Here is an 18,077-nt window from a genome sequence, read left to right on the forward strand (position 1 = left end):
ATCAAGGTTTTCAGAATATTCAAACAAGTTTTGGTTCATTACTTAAAGCAGGATGGATAAATGACATACAGTCTGCCAACCCATACCCATGTCGAGTCTTGCTAATCTTGGATGCTAATCCTGTATATATTTAGCTTTCATATTCAGTTAGGTTGCACCCCATTATCATTCCTTGTCAATTCAAATTTTATATTTATATTTTGTAGTCGATAAAGGGAGATAGAACAATCAGTACTGGTATAATTAGAAGAGCTTGCTTTATATGAGTGAAATAGATAAACCTTAAAAGAGCTTCTCTGTTTTCTGTGCTGCCTGTGTGGGAAAAGAAGATGACCACCGTTAAAAACTAAAGGGTCCATTAACTTGTTGAAGCTCTAAAATAAATCTTTTTTGCCTGTTTTATTTCTATGTTGATTGTATAATACTCATTTTCTATCTGAAAGTGTGGCGCATAAAGTTTGAATTTGTGGTTGTACTTGTTTCTATGTTGGTATCATGTTGTTCAGATTTCTTATGGCCGGAAAAAAATTGTGTTTATATGACTTGCTTTTACTTTATGAAGACATGCATTTAACATTCTTGTTGCAACAGTATGAGTGTCTTGTAGAAGGCTGTGGAATGAAATTCAACAGCGATAAAGGTAGACATCAACATTTGGTGGATAAGCACAAGTTTCCAAAGTCCTTTGGATTTAGAAAAAACCACCATCCCTCAAAACGACAGCGCCAACGACTACGAGCTCAGGTTGGTTCCAATGCCAATGCCAAGCACCACCTACATCATGCTTCAACTAGAAAGTCAAAGAACTATCTTGAGCTTCTTCCAGACCAAGAGGAACCAAATTCATTGAACAAAGATGATGATGATGGCAACCCCAATGCAGAAGAAGGAAAAGAAAATATGAGCATGGAAGTGGAACAGAGTATTGAAGATCTGACAAGTGCTGTATCAAAGCTAAGCACACAGGATGGTGTCCCTAAAGCTGTCAGCTTTGGCCACCGTCACAATCGGGCCTTTACATTTATCCCTCGTTCAATGCATAGGAAAACAGGATAATGTGTGTCTGCATTCCTATCTACTTCATCTCATCATCACTATGAATGTAGATTACAATCATTAGTTTTGGTCAAATTTGTGAATTAAAATTACTTGTTTGCAATCATAAGCATGCATTAACTCTTGTGAAGTGGTTTTCTTCAGGTTTACATTGAATTGCATATTTTTTCTATAGCTGCATAAACTTTCTCACAATTATTTTTTATTATAATAAATCAGTATTAACCATATAACTCAGTCTTTATATAACTATAACCAAGTGAAGTTTTTATGCTTTCACTATTACCAAATACGTCCAAAAGCACTGATGCAGGCAGATCTGCCTCCTATCTACACACATGCTGATTGGCCCTCAGATCTGTCCCTTGAGGAGGCCATGGACTCCCCTTGAGATGGTTCTTCAAATGGTTCAAATCGAAATTTGAGAACAGCTATGAGATCTTTAAGGAATAACTTTTAGGATTTTCATAATATTGTGCTAGAAGAACAATAACCATGCCAATTCCCCCCCTCACCACCCCCCCCCCCACCAAAAGGAAGGACATTATCTCAAGATGGACACTCCACCAAAGGTTTCTTTCTTGATGGATGAAATAGAAGAAAGGTTTCCGCTTTTAAAATAAATGGCCTTCATTTACAGATTCATGAGTGCTTTTCCATGTTAAAAAACTTTTGCACTTGGGTTTAGGAGAACTGGAAACCCTCAGGTTCTGTAGAAATCCTTATGATGCCAAAGAGATATATGATGGTGGTCTTTTCCACAAAGAAACAAAAGATCAATCTTTCAATCAGGGCACATGCTCAGGAAGAAATCAGACCTTCTCATAGAGTAGGCCCCAACTTTCAACGCTGTTGAGGGATCTTCTAATCCTGGTTCTAGTTTGAGTCATGCTCACTCTACTTCTAAGTGAATAGTGGTAGAAACATTCTTTGAAGAGGATAGAAAATGCCATTGGAAAAAACAAAGCAACATATGAATTTGCTAGAAATGCAGGAATTATCAACTATGCTTGTATATGTATCAACAGGGACTTAGATGAGTTCTTCTAGATAGACTGATATTGAAGGTGGGCGTTGGATGTTCTATGAGCACGGTCATCTTGTAAGTGTTTGTCCTCTTAGGAGATCCAAGATCATCAAACTTTGTAACAGTCCCAAGTGAAGAAAGATCAGCCAGTGCCCAAGGAAAATACATCAGTGACAATGCTATCTCAAGATGAAGGATATCCATCACCAAACTTGAAAAAGAAACATGTTGAGAATGAATTTCAATAGAAGTATTCAAGAAAAGGTGGTGAAACACCAACATTGCTATTAAATCTCTTTAGCAAATGATGGTGTTGGTGATCAGAGTTGTAGGTCCCAAATCCCTAAAGTTTGATACTCTCCCAAGTGCTAGGGTGTGTCAATTTTGAGAAGAAAACCACAAATTTATGTTTAGGTTGGGCAACAATTATTGAGGTGGGTAAAATCTCCTCTATTTTTAACTTTGCTAAACTAAGAGGAGCTTTCGTAAGGTATTGCAATATTTATCACCACATAAACTAAACATTTACCTTGACACAAACCATACCCATTACAATACCACACCCCTATTTCAATTGTCACTTTGTGGCTATAGGTTGATTTGAGGATCTCAAGGTTTAGCACTTGATTAAGCAAATGGACTACTGCACTAAGTATTTAAAATGCAATAAAAGATAGTCCCTACCGTTGCTTCATGCATTTTAATATTGTAGGGAATGCAATTAATTTGAACACAATATTGAATGATGTTTATTTTGGTTGTTCGAAGGTGTCTTGGGATGATGGAGAAGACTTAGTTTGTGTAGACAAGTGCCCATATGAGTCGGACAAAAGTCAAAGATTCTTGCAAGGCATGTAATGATTAAAACCAAATGAGATACCTTAATGAAGATATACCTAAAGACCAATTTATTTGAATGTACACACAAAATGGGTTTAACATGTGCAAATGAATAAATACATAAATTGTAGAACTTTACAAGAGTCTACTTCGTAATCTTGAAACAAACTAGTACTTTTCTTTGTTTGTCTTGAGAGGATACATTACAAAAGCATTGAAAAGATTTTATAGTTTATTGGATGACTAACTAGTTAAGAATACATCAAAAAATGCACAAAATGCTCATGGAGACACTCAAACAATGTCGAATTTGCTAGTTACACTCTTTCTTCAAAATTTATGCACATTTAAGGCAAATCCATGTCATCAAAACGCAAAATTCCTTTAGTGGAGATAGTGACCCTAGGTCTTCTAGTTTTTCCCTTTTGCCCTTTCTTTGATTTTCTCTCTCAATCTTCCATCCATTCGAATGTAAAATTTGGGTCCTTAATATCCTAGAGGACATGGAAATCTACATTGAACTTGATTTTTTTTTAGATTGGTAATATGCACATCCAAATTGATTAGGTGTGATTTTTCCTTGAATTGTACCTATAATTGTGGCCTCGGATGTATGCTTGTACTTTATAGGGCATGGAGGGAGACTCTTCTTGGTTATGACATGTTAAAGCATGGCTCAAGCTCACAAAATGACAAGAGAAATCCTATGGGGACCACATTACTTCATTCTACTTGTTGAAATGTCTTGCCAAGGCAGGAAGTAGGTGGAACAACACATTGCATCATAGTTCAACGCTAACCATTGAAAAATGTGTTTGCAATTATGCCCAAGAGACCACGTCTTATTTTTTGACAAGAAAAACATATTTGAGACGACTTATAGCTCAAATTGGTGACTTACTATCAATCTGGAAGTTGTTGGGGTAGTTGGATGAGTGCATCTAGCTAGGGAAATGAAAATGATCTTCTACGCATTAAATATGTTCTTTACACTTGGTGCCACTAGATAGGCTTGTTCTACATGTCAACCAACAAGAGCATTGCATTTTCTAGGGTGATCAACATGTGACCTAATAGTATCACATCTTCCCATTAATATTGACAACTAATCCATTATGTGGTTCTTTTTCACCTTTTATGATCCATCATACAATAGATATGGAAATGGGATTTGCACCCAAACTTTGATGCAAGGACCCTCGACAATGTAATAATAATTTTGCCACTTGTCTGCCGCCACATGCAATACTACTAAACAAGAAACCATATCAACATTTTTTTCCAAAGAAGACAAAGCCATTGGATATTGCAGAATGAAAGTAAGGTCCACACACAAAATTGTGATGTGAAGGAATTATGCAATATAACAAAATGCCACCAATTGGAAACCACATTAGCAGTCCTTAGAGATTCAAAACCAATTGTACATTGTGGAAATGAAAGTGGGGTCCATATTAAAACTACAATGTAAGGAGTTGCATGATGCAATGAAATGTTGCTAGTTGTCACAAGTTGACAAAATCTTTTTAGTTAGTCAATGTGTTGGCATTTTGGCATTAAATTGTCATTGATGTTAACCGGTTTGGCAAGGTCACCGGGAAGAAAGGAGGAGTGACCGGTATGATGGCAATTCACATGAGGGTTAGTAGAAGAAGGTCTCACCAGTAAAGAGATGTACCGGTATAAGTTTGTTGAATGTTCAAGAATGAACCGACGGGGTGTCGGTGAGCTAAGTGATTGACCATTGTAATGCCATGTGGAGCTGAGGAGGCAAACATGCAGAGGTCGGTGAAGCCTCCATCGACATGGTTGTTGAAACAACTAGTCGACATTAATGAAACAACCACAAATCATGGGATTGTAACTGACTGATTCGACTCGAGGAAGAAAGAATAGCAAAGGAAGATCAGAGAGCAGTTGGCGCCTGGATTAATGCAAAGGAAATAAGATTACAAGAAGACCTCAAAAAGGAAACAACTGAGCGCTTTATGAGTTGACAGATTTCAAGGTAGGAAATCTTGTACGCGATTGCTATCTTTAGCAAGTATGCATTGGATAATGGAAAACGTGCACAGATGCATCTCTAGAGTACAGGTGATCGATCCAAGACAGACTATATTGGATCTCATGCAGATTGTGTCGAAAAAAGAAAACCCTAATTGCTCCAAATTTGAATTGCTTCTTGGCGGGAAGCCATGGTGATAAATATATGAGCTCGAGACAGAGCAAGATGATACTGCAGAGAAGAGGAGAGAAGAGAGATTAAGTGCAGAGAAGAATTGTTGGCCTTATAACTTATTCTAAGAAAGTTGCAAAGTAAGTGAGCAAGCAAACTGGTGAGAGGATTTAATCGGCAGTGATTAAGTACCGGTATAACTGTAGTTCAACAGTTAAGCAAAATTGGCAAGGTGTAGTAGAGAAAGACAACATCCAAGTGTGACATAGTGTGTGGTGGGACTGTGAGAGAAAAAGAGTGATAATAGAGGTCAAGAATTAGAGAAAGTAATCTCACAACCGGTAGTGTGAGATTCAGTGGAGGAGAAAAGATCGTCAACCGATAGTAAGGTATTTGATCAAGAGTTGCAGAATCATTTGCAACAAGAAGCCTTAATTGTATCTAAATTGTATTTCAATATACATCGTCAAGTTGGAGCTTGGTGCAGGGGTTGGTGCTCCTTGGGTTGGTGCCCTAAAACAGAAGGGGTTGGTGCCCTAAATCTTTGTAATCCAGTGTTTTACTTGTGAGGCTGGATTGGAGCAGTAGTCTCCAACAACTTTTCTCATCGAATTTTTTCCCATATTGGGTTTTCCTCGTACATCTGGTGTTGTGAGTTGCATTTGTGTGATTGATCTCTTTGACTTTCCTTCCTGCTTTACTGGTTTGATTGTTTAGTGCTTAAGTTAATTACAAGTATTTTGAAGTTACCTTGAAAGGTCAAAAAGTTATGAACCCATTGATTCACCCCCCTCTCAGTGGTACTCTGTGTTTAACAATCGGTATCAGAGCCTAGGTTCTCGGTTATCGTTAAACCTTGGGTAGATTCTAGACTTTGAACACAATGGCAAGAAATGAGTCTGCTTCCTCAAAAGTCCCCATGTTTGATGGATCTAACAATGCCCTATGGAGGAGAAGAATGGAGACCTATATTTCCTCCCTGGGTTTTGATGTGTGGATGTTTGTCAAGAATGGGTATGTTGTTCCTAGTGTTCCTCCCATTGATCCAAATGCCAAAAAGGAGTATGAGAACAATGCAAAGGCCAAACATGCTATCTTGAGCGGGTTGTCTGATAATGAGTTTGTTAAAGTCATGCACCGTGTTTCAACAAAAGGAGACATAGGATAAATTGCAGAAGTTGTTTGAAGGAGATGCAAAAGTCAAAGAGGCCAAGCTGCAAGCACTAAGGGGCCAACTTGAAAGCATCAAGATGAAAGATGATGAAAAGATTGCAGACTATCTTCACAAATTTGATGAAACTGTGAACACCATCATAGGACTTGGAGAAGAGATTGCAGATGAGATTCTTGTCAAGAAGGTACTTAGATCTCTCACACCCAAGTATGATACTAAGGTGTTTGCCATAGAAGAAGCCAAGGATATGAAGACTTTTACAATGGATGAGTTATTTGGCTCACTAACAACCTATGAGATGAGAACAACCAGTGATACTTCCTTAAGGAAAGAAGCAACATTCAACATCACCAAAAAGGGAAAAGAAGCAGCTACTCATAAAGAATCCAGTGAAGACTCTGATGCAAAAGTAGCAAACTTTGTCAGGAAGCTCAAAAGAGGATCCGACCGGTATAAAGGAAAGCTACCACTTAAATGTTTCAACTGTGGTAAGGTCGAACACTTCGCTACAAAATGTCTCCACAAAGAAACCGGTGGAGATGAGTCAAGAGAGTTCGGCAAATCTGCTGGCAAAGACAGAGAAAGAAACGTCTACCGGCAAGGGAGGAGAGGCTATTGAAATCAGAACAACCTATATACTATTGAGGATGATACGACAAATGAAGATGTATTAGAAGATGATTACCACGAGAATGACAGAAAAGTCAATCTCTTCATGGCACTTGAGGAACTAGTTGATGAAGATGAGGAAGAGGAGGATATCGAAGCTGAAGTGGATTTGGAAGGTGAGCTTATTAGTGCTCTTGAAGAGTTGAGTAAAACAAGAAGAGAAATAAAAAAGGTCAAGCTTACTGCAGCAACTAAACAAGATCTCTTGGAGAAATCCCTGGATAAGTCTAGACAAGTTATATCTGACTTGAAATTGTAGCTAGAAGAAACTAAGAGGATATGTGAAGCTACATCCTTTGATCTGACAAAGAAGGAAAATGAGCATCAAGAGTTGGAAGTAGAAATAGTGAAGCTCAAAAAGGAGCTTGAAGAAAGTAAGGAAGAAATAAAAGTAAGGAGCAAATATGAGGGCAACATCGAGGCCTTAGACAAGATGTTGAGCAAACAGAAGCAACCTAAAGATATTGGTGGCTTAGGCTTTGAACAAGGTCAAAGTTCAACCCACAAAGATAAATCCAGCAAAGAAATAAAGTTCACCTCTTCAATTGAAGATAAAGAAAAGAGGACATTCGCTGTAGGCAAGGACACCGACAAAAAGACATATGCAGATGCTGTTGGAAATTGCCACTCAAACCGGTATACAACAATGAACCGGAGGCCACACTCTTTGTACCAACATGCAGATCCAAGGAGAAATACACGAGTTGACCATGAAGGATTCACCAGATTCAACAACATGAAGGGAAGACCCTCGATGAGGTAGTCCCATTCAGGATCAAGGCAATCTAACCGATATGTTTCAAACTTTCATGGCTACTGTTACCAGTGTAACAAATTTGGGCATAGAATAGCTGACTGTAGATTAATCAATAAGTTCTCCATGAGTTATGGAAATAGAAATCCATTTAATGCACTCCAGGATATGAATGTTGTCTGCTATGAGTGCAATGGATATGGTCATAAGAGTTTTGAATGTAGGAAGAATAAACCAGTACCCTACAATATTTTTTAAGGATTTACCCTCCAATGAAAATGTGAAATGCTATATCTGTCAAGAATTTGGACACATAGCAAGGTTGTGTAAAAATAGGAAGATCAAGCAGAAGATGACAAATCTTGATCAAGAGTCGGTAACAAAGTATGAGCACAATATAGTAGCTTACAAGAAGGAAACCAAACCGGTATGGGTTGAAAAAGAAAAAGAAAAGGCATAATCAAGTCTCATAGAGCAGACTGCCTTACATGCTGAAAGGAAAAATTTGTGGGTCGTAGATAGTGGATGCTCCAACCACATGATTGGCGACAAAACAAAATTCATCAAACTTAAGACTAAAATGGTGGTTCAGTAAGATTTGGAGACAACTCATCCATCAAAATAAAGGGAAAAGACACTCTAAGTATTGATGGAAAATTGAAGGCACGTGATGTATATTATGTGGAAGGCCTAAAGCACAATATGCTGAGTGAGTCAGATGTGTGACAAAGGTTATAAATTCACCTTTGACTCAACCGGTTGCCAGATAAAGAAAGATAGTACCGGTCAAGTTGTGGCAAAAGGAAAGAGAACGATGGGAATGCTTATAATCTGAAGGAATGTTATGAGTCCTAAAGCATGTTAGGACAGGTTGATGAAAGTTGGCTGTGGCACCGAAGACTGGGCCACATAAACTTTGATAACCTAGTTGCAGTAAGCAGAAAGGGATGTGTGAGGAATATCCCACCCATCATCAAATTGGTAAGCACATTTTGTGATGAATGTGTGAAAGGTAAGCAAACTAAGGTGAGCTTCAGGACAAAAGAGCACAACACCTCAAGACCACTTAAAATTGTGCATAGAGATCTATGTGATCCAACTAGGACAAGAGCACTTGCAGGTGAAAGATACTTTATGGTCTTTATTGATGATTACTCAAGAATGACATGGGTCACCTTCCCGCAAGATAAGTCACAAGCATTTGAAAGATTCAAGATCTTTAGGAAGATGGTGGAGAAAGAAAGTGGGTGCAAGTCAAAATGCCTAAGATCATAACGGGGTGGAGAGTTTACATCAAATGAATTTGAAGATTATTGTAAAAAACATGGAATTAAAAGGCAATACTCATCTCCTAGGACACCACAACAAAATGGTGTAGTAGAAAGAAAGAATATGACACTTAAGGAGATGGCCAAAAACATCCTAAATGAGGCCAGTCTGCCAGACACATATTGGAAGGAAGTTGTTCATACTGCTGCATATACTTTGAATTGTGTTAGACACAATACACCACTAAGAGGGGGAGGGGGTGAATCAGTGGTTCTCAATCTTTGTCCCTTTAACTAACTTATGTGTGTTTACCGGTTATGGGACCTAACCCAATGGAGACAGACTTATCGATTAGTGAGGAGACTAACTCAAATGCAAACATACAAAAGGGGACATCACATAACACCAACATATATGAGGAAAACCCAAGATGGGAAAAACCTCGGTGAGCAATGCTGTTGGAGTCTACTGCTCCAATCCAACCTCACAATGAAAACACAGTTACAAAGTTTAGGGTACCAACCCAATGAGCATCAACCCCTGACTTTAGGGCACCAACCCAAGGAATACCAACCCCTACTTGATTTATGGGCTACAACCCAAAGGAGCACCAACCCCTATCTTTAGGGCAGCAACCCAAGGAGCTACAACCCCTGCACCGAGCTACAACTCAGTGATCACAATATAAAACATCAAATACAAAGGTCGTAATCTAGTTACAAGTGAATCTTGTAACAACTCAATACAATCTTCCTTGCCGGTAATGTATCTCCTCAGCCTTACCAATTCTCTGCACACTCTGACTGAATCTTCACCAACTCAGTCACTATCTTGCTGGTTCTTCTCTTCTTACTCACTGCTCTCTCTTCTCACTGCTACTGCTTACCGGTTCACCTTTCTCTCTGTCGATTCTCACTTCCTTCAGCTCTCTACTGCTCTCCACTAGTACTATACTTAGCCAGTTCTATGCCTGCCTGTTCTGCATCTTTCTTCACCTTTGCTCTCTCGGTATGGACACTACCGGTTCTGCTCTTCTACCGGTTGAACACTTCAACTTGATTCTCCCTCACTCTTACTCTCTTCTCAGATACATGTTGAGTGCTTGTTGTTTTGCTCTCATGTGCAGAAGTAACACTTAGTCACTTTGCAACAGCATAATCTTCTTCCATTCAACAACCCCGATCTATCTCTTAGGCTCACGTATTTATAACCTAGACTTCCCACCAAAAACCAATTCAAACTTGACGCCTTTGGGTTTTCTCCACTGATCACGAGACACATCGAATCTAATCAAATCTGATCAGGTCACAACTCAGAGATGTGTATCTGTACATATCCGCCATTTACGTGCCTTCCAGAACATGCCTCCTTTCTTCAGCAACCTGCAACCATTCTATCAGCTTTGCTCAAACAATCGCCATATATGGCCCAGCTGTCTCCTTCGCCTACTTCGATCCGCACAACCAATTTGTCTTGGATCTCGAGCCGCACAACTTTGCAACTCTACCTCGATCTTTGCAGTCACCATTAATGTTGGACCAATCACAACTACCTCACCGACCTTACTTCACCGACCTGTGCATGTTTCATTCGCCACTTTATGCACGTTTGCCATTTCATCCTTATGTGGCATCACTGTCGGTATCCACCTCATCACACTGTTTTGTCGGTTCATGCCTAGTCACCGAACACCCACATAACCAGTTTCATTTACCGGTTAGCAAACCCTACTGGCTTATGACACCTTGCCAGTTGTCCTTCTTGTCATGACCTTTCCTGATCTGTCGGTGTAACCCTCAAACCGGTCTTCAGACATGTCAATCCAATACACACACATTCTCATCAAGTAGGAGTCTTCTGCACCTGCACCTTGTCAACATTACCGGTGGGCTTTCATACTGGTTACCACTCTTGATGGCATCATGTCATCAACATTCAACGAGCTCCATCTTTATCAGGTGAGAACCTTATCTTCCTTGTCTCTTCTCTGATGTTTCACCGGTTGACATAACATGTCAACTATCACTAATGCATATTCCGGTTAATGTGTCTGCCAGAGGGAAACATGCTTTCCTTCTTGTCGGTGAGACACATTGATGACACCAAGTCATCACACTCCAACTGTTCTTGCATCAACCTCTCTTCAGTATTCCGGTATCCCATGTATATTCCTGCAAACTCCATCATTCTTCTTCATCAACTTGATTCTACTCTCATCTGGTTTGTCAAAATGACAAGCACATTATCTCAACTTCTCATTCATCCTTCACTGTCCTGGTAGCACACCTAGCATGTCTGATGTGTTTTTCTGATCTCATACTCCTACTTCTCCTTCGGTGTACCAAGCAGTATTCTGCCACTTCAGCATGACCAATGCTCATCATGTAATCTCTTCACCTCGGTTGTATGCAACATCATATCGAGAACTTCTTGTTCACTAGTTGACATGAATGTCAGTGATACCGGTAACATCCTATACCGGTTGACATCAATGACAACACAATGCCAACAAACCGGGTTCAATTAAGAGCAAACAACAAAATGCACCTTATGAGTTGTGGTATGACCGGAAGCCATCAGTCAAATACTTCAAAGTATTTGGAAGCAAGTGTTTTATCAAGAAAGATATGGATGGTCTAGGAAGTTTTGACTCCAGGAGTGATGAAGGAATCTTTCTTGGTTACTCATCTAACAACAAGGCCTACAAATGCTACAACAAAAGACTAAGAAGAGTAATTGAAAGCGTGCATGTAAAAGTTGATGAGGATATGCACAAAGGATGTCAACCACAAGCTAACCGACATGATGACTTTGTTGATGAAAATGATGAAGCTCAGTCAGACAATGAACCAGAAGAAGCATTCAAGAAGGCTCCCAACCGGTATGTACAACTGAATCACCCGAAAAAGCAAATTCTGGGAAATAAGAGTGATGGTGTGCAGACTAGAAGAAGACTTGCCCAGAATGATGAACAAGTCAACCTCTGCCTCATGACTGAAGTTGAACCCAAAACATTCAATGAGGCCAACAAAAGACAAGAATTGATGGATGCCATGGAAGAAGAACTGCAACAGATTGAGAAGAACAAGACTTGGGAATTAGTCCCTAGATTGGAAGACAAGAACATCATTGGCACAAAATGGGCCTACCAGAATAAGATGAATGAAGAAGGTAAGATTGTTAGGCATAAAGCTAGACTAGTCTACAAAGGATACTCTCAGGTAGAGGGGATTGACTTTGAAGAAACATTTGCACCGGTAGCTAGATTAGAAGCAATTGAAATGTTTCTAGCCTTCTCTGCCTACAAGAGTTATAAAGTATAACAAATGGATGTAAAATCTGCCTTCCTAAATGGAAATTTGGAAGAAGTATACATGGAACATCCTAAAGGGTTTCTGCTACATGATGATGAAACATTTGTGTGCCGGTTGAAGAAGGCTCTGTATGGTCTGAAGCAAGCTCCCAGAGCATAGTATTCAAGATTAGATCAGTATCTAAAGGAGCAGGGATTCAAAAAGGGGAGTGCTGACAACAATTTATACATAAAGAAAGATGGGAACCACATGATCATTGTGGTTGTTTATGTAGATGACATTATCTTTGGAGGCAACAAGGACACCCTTTGCAAAGAGTTTGCTAATCAGATGCAGTCAGAATTTGAGATGTCAATGCTTGGTGAATTGACACATTTCCTTGGTTTGCAGATATTACAGCAAGATAAGGGAATCTTTATCTCACAAATCAAGTATGCAAAGGAGATGTTAAAGAAATTCCAATTGGAAGATTGTAAACCAGTTAGTACCCCCATGGTGACCAACAGTAAATTAAGCAAGAATGATGACTCACCGGTGGTGGATTAGACTCTATATAGATCCATGATAGGCAGTCTATTGTACTTAACTGCCTCTAGACCAGATATAGTACATGTAGTATGCATGGTGGCCAGATTCCAAGTTGCACCTAAGCAGTCACATATGAATGATGTAAGCAGAATCTTTAGGTACCTATAGGGGACACTCAGTTATGGATTATGGTATTCTAAACAAGGTGATTTTAGCTTGGAAGCATACACTGATGCTGCTTGGGCAGGTTGCATTGATGATCGGAAGAGCACAAGTGGTGGTGCATTCTTTCTAGGATTGGTTGGTCTCATGGCATAGCAAGAAGCAGGACTTAGTCTCTCTATCTACTGCTGAAGCTGAATACATTGCTGCTGCTACATGCTGCTCTCAGGTGCTTTGGATGAAGCAGACCCTCAAGGACATACAGGTAGACATCACAGATCCTATTCTCACCCGGTGTGACAATTCGAGTGCAATCAACATAGCAAAGAATCCAATAATGCATTCCAGAACAAAGCACATTGCTATCAAGTATCATTTTCTCAGAGAGAAGGTTGAAGGACAGGAGGTGAGGATGGATTATTTCCCTACCAGAAAACAAGTAGTAGACATTTTCACCAAACCATTACCGGTAAGCACTTTTGAGTACCTCCGACACAAGTTGGGAGTTGTGTCATCTACCTAGAAAGGTTTTATGTGGCTCAGGGGGACCTTAGTATGGATCAAAGGGGGAGTGTACAGTACCCTTTGTCATTGTGTCAAAGGGGGAGAAATGTACTAGTATGAAGTGTCTTGCGATAAGTTGCCATCAATGCCAAAGGGGGAGATTGTTGGTATTTTGACATTAAGTTGTCATTGATGTCAACCGGTTTGGCAAGGTCACTTGGAAGAAAGGAGCGACTTGTATGATGGCAATTCATATGAGGGTTAGCAGAAGAAGAAGGTCTCACCGGTAAAGAGATGTACCGACATAAGTTTGATGAATGTTCAAGAATGAACCGACTGGGTGTCGATGAGCTAATTGATTGACCGTTGTAATGCCATGTGGAGCTGAGGTGGAAAACATGCAGAGGTCGATGAAGCCTCCATCGACATGGTTGTTGAAACAACCATAAATCACGGGATTGTGATTGACTGATGCGACTTGAGGAAGAAAGAATAGCAAAGGAAGATCAGAAAGCAGTTGGCGTCAAGATCAATGCAAAGGGAATAATATTACAAGAAGACCTCGAAAAGGAAACAATTGGGTGCTTTATGAGTTGATAGATTTCAAGGTAGGAAATCTTGTACGTGATTGCTATCTTTAGCAAGTATGCATTGGATAATGGAAAACGTGCACAGATGCATCTCTGGAGTACAAGTGATCGATCCAAGACAGACTGGATTTGATCTCATGCAGATTGTGTCAGAAAAAGGAAACCCTAACTACTCCAAATTTGAAGTGCTTCTTGGCGGGAAACCATGGTGATAAATATATGAGCTCGAGACAGAGCAAGATGATGCTGCAGAGAAGAAGAAGAGAGGAGAGATGAAGTGCAGAGAAGAATTGTTGGCCTTAGAACTTATTATAAGAAAGTTGCAGAGTAAGTGAGCAAGCAAACTGGTGAGAGGATTTAATCGACAGTGATTAAGTACCGGTATAACTGTAGTTCAACAATTAAGCAAAACCGACAAGGTGTAGTAGAGAAAGACAACATCCAAGTGTGACATAGTGTGTGGTGGGACTGTGAGAGAAAAAGAGTGATAATAGAGGTCAAGAATTAGAGAAAGTAATCTCACAACCGGTAGTGTGAGATTTAGTGGAGGAGAAAAGACTATCAACCGACAGTAAGGTATTTGATCAAGAGTTGCAAAATTCATTTGCAACAAGAAGCCTTAACCGTATCTAAATCATATTTCAATATACATCGCCAAGTTGGAGCTTGGTGAAGGGGTTGGTGCCCTAAAACAGAAGGGGTTGATGCCCTAAATCTTTGTAATGTGAGGCTGGATTGGAGCAGTAGTCTCCAACAAATTTTCTTATCGAGGTTTTTCCCATATTGGGGTTTCCTCGTACATCTGGTGTTGTGAGTTGCATTTGTGTGATTGATCTCTTTGGCTTTCCTTCCTACTTTACCGGTTTGATTGTTTAGTGCTTAAGTTAATAACAGGTATTTTGAAGTTGCCTTGAATGGTAAAAAAGTTTAGGAACCACTGATTCACCCCCCTCTCAGTGGTACTCTGTGTTCAACACAATGAATTGACAAACCAATCATTATCAACTCGGTGTTGGGACAACTTAACACTACAAGAATTGTTATGCACAACACTTGACACAGAGACATATAATGCGATGTCATTGGCACACAATTTTAACAAAAGTCTTAAAAGAAAATTTGCTATGTGAAGGATCTATACGATGCAATGATGATTTGCCAACTATTTTCCATCACATCAAATATTGTTGAGTTGGAACCCAAACCAACATGACTACAATAAATACAAATCCATTGCACATAATAGAAATGAAAGTGGGGTACACATTCAAAATTGCAATGCGAGGGATTCGTAGGGTTCCCTATATCAAATTGATAATTTAGGTTGATTGGGTTAGCTTCTACAACTTAGGGATGAATTCATCATACATCGAGCAACCTCTAATGGGGTATAAGGTACATTTAATTGTCAAACAAGATTTACAAACTTGGAATGCGTCAACATTGTATGTGCTCTATGAGCTATCTAAGTTGCAAAATTCTAGAAATTCAATGATCTTGTAGCCTACTCAAAAGAAAAAAAAACTATTCAAAATAAATTGCATTTATAGAAAAGATGTTAACTGTAGTAACAACTGATAAATGATCAAAATAATAAACAAATAAATCTATATTGAGCTTGTTCTAATGAGAAAATATTGCTACAAGAATTGAGAAACACAAAATTGTTAATCTATAAAATAGTTTATTCAAACCTAATCATAACAAGAGTTGTGATACAACTAGAGTCCCTACCTATTTGCTAAAACTGACGAGTTATTGTTTTTTGTGAAAATAATAAAAGGATTGCTTCTTGTTTAGATTTCATTAGGAACTTAGCGATTGATGGAGTAATCTAACACAAATGAATAGAGGGACACATGTCTAGAGATTGATGAATACTAAGAGGGAGGGGTGAATTAGTATGCCCAAAAACTTAACCAAACTCTTAAGCAATTTTACTGCAGACTGGTATAGTAGTTTAAACAACAAACCGGTTAAAACATAGATAAGCCAACTAGCAAATAAAGCATTCACCCATAGAAGCACAATCACCATAACACAAAATGTTTTTACGTGGAAACCCAAATGGGAAAAACCACGATGAGTAAAAATCACAAGTCAACTATCTGCAGAATAGTAACCAGATCGGTTAAGGTCAGACTGGTTAAGGCCTTACAATGTTCTTCACCAGAACAGATCCTATTAGGAATCTAGATCCTGTTAGGAATCCAGATCTCTGTTAGGAGATAAGTCCTATTAAAGACTACCCTATTAAAGGATTTCAGATCCACAACTGTGAACCACCTTGTTAGAGGATTTACAATAAGCTTGACTGGGCCTACCTGGTTAAGGGTTTCAGACTTGTTGAAGAGATTAGTAATCAACAAGTGAATGATCTAGAAAGTAGCACATAATACTTGATTAGATCCTTGACTGCTCCCTGTTAATGCATTGCAGCATTACTTCCGTCTTCTATCCTTTGCATGTTCAATCTCTATCGTACGATGCTTCTATAACAACTTCACACTTCAACACACACAGGCACATTAAAATCCTAGACATGATGTCCTTAAATAGGAAGCTGATTTCATGTCAGTCTAATGAGATTGGATTACAATTTCCTAGTTTCAAAGCATCTAGACAGGTTTGGTAGCACGACACAGAAACACCGTCAAAGTGTTGGTGGATGATAACTCATCACACTATACAAGTTTATCGGTTGAATCACCGCATCGGTGTTGGTGGATGATAACTCATCCCACTTTACAATTTTAACGGTTTATCATAGTATACCGATTACTGGTTAACAAGCAAAGACTGGTAAACTGGAACATAGTGTTTTGATAAAAAAGATTAACTGCCGCTAGGGGTCCTCGTTCTGCTTGAGGTCTTCATATCGCTTGAGGTCTTCATACCGCTTGAGGTCTTTGGTCATGCTTTGACCAATAAGCTTCTTCTGCAAAACACTGATAGTCTTCTACAAACAAAGACTATACATATAATGACATATAATACTGGTGTGAACAATACAACACATATTACTGGTGGAGAATAACCCATACATAAAATAAGTGTGTGTCCATCAATGACAATCGCAACTAAACATGCCAACAACCACCTCAACTAATTACAAACATTATCAAAATGCCAACAATCTCCCCCTTTGGCATTGATGGAAACACTTAGGAAAATTTTGACATCTAAGTGCTTCCAAAACAAAAACAAATGTCATAATCAAAATTACTCCCCCTAAGCATATACACTACTCCATTTGCCAAAAATTATAAGTATGTGCAAACTCAATGCTATTCCCCATAAAAAATTTCATACTACTCCCCCTTTGCCAACAATGACAAAGTAATGGAAAATCATACTACATTAGCATGAAAACAAAGTATAAGGTTATGACAATAAGGAATAAAAATTCTCAAAAATAAATTTGAAGTCTTTCAGGAATGCCTTCATGTCTATGGACCAGGTGTTTAGAAGTGAGGCCGCAATTTAACTCCGTGTCTTCATCTGAAAGGCTAGCTCCTTCGTGGCATCCATAGTGCTCATCTCCTAAGTAACACTGATAGCTTCCATGTTCAGAAAGCACTTCTGAAGAATCTGCAACTTTGGTAGCAACAACATCTATAACTCTTGCAGATCATGGTTCTGCTTGTAGATCTCGAAGTCAATTCTGGCTATCTATTGACTGAAAGTCTTTACTGTCTGCCCATACACAATGAAGGAATCATAAAGAACTTTGAAAGTCTCCACATACTTCTTCAGTTTCGATTGGAGTTGATCTTTCTTTTTCAGAGCATCATCACAAAATAGGTGAGGTTGACAGATTTTGCTCAAGAGTATGTTGCCTTCACCCATAGCTAAATTTATATCATCTTTCTGCTTAATCAGTTTTGCTTTGTCTTCATCCATTTGCTTTACTAATGCAACTTTCAGAGTTTTTTAATGCTTCTTCTCTTTAGAAACCTGGGCAACATCTTATAAAGATTGCACTTGATCACCTACGATAGTGCAGAGGAGTTT

General features: G+C 39.0%; 1 protein-coding gene across 1 annotated transcript in view; it reads left to right on the forward strand.

The window, feature by feature from the left end:
- Positions 1 to 1,180, forward strand: part of LOC131034218 (uncharacterized) — a 100,666-nt gene extending 99,486 nt beyond the window's left edge. Inside the window, exon 4 of the mRNA XM_057965613.2 lies at positions 592 to 1,180. Within this exon, the coding sequence (XP_057821596.2) occupies positions 592 to 1,056 (465 nt within the window). The 3' untranslated portion in view covers positions 1,057 to 1,180. The remainder of the gene's footprint in view (positions 1 to 591) is intronic.
- The last annotated feature ends 16,897 nt before the right edge of the window (positions 1,181 to 18,077 follow it).

This window comes from Cryptomeria japonica, chromosome 5, assembly GCF_030272615.1.
Source record: "Cryptomeria japonica chromosome 5, Sugi_1.0, whole genome shotgun sequence".
Classification (NCBI taxonomy): Eukaryota; Viridiplantae; Streptophyta; class Pinopsida; order Cupressales; family Cupressaceae; genus Cryptomeria; species Cryptomeria japonica.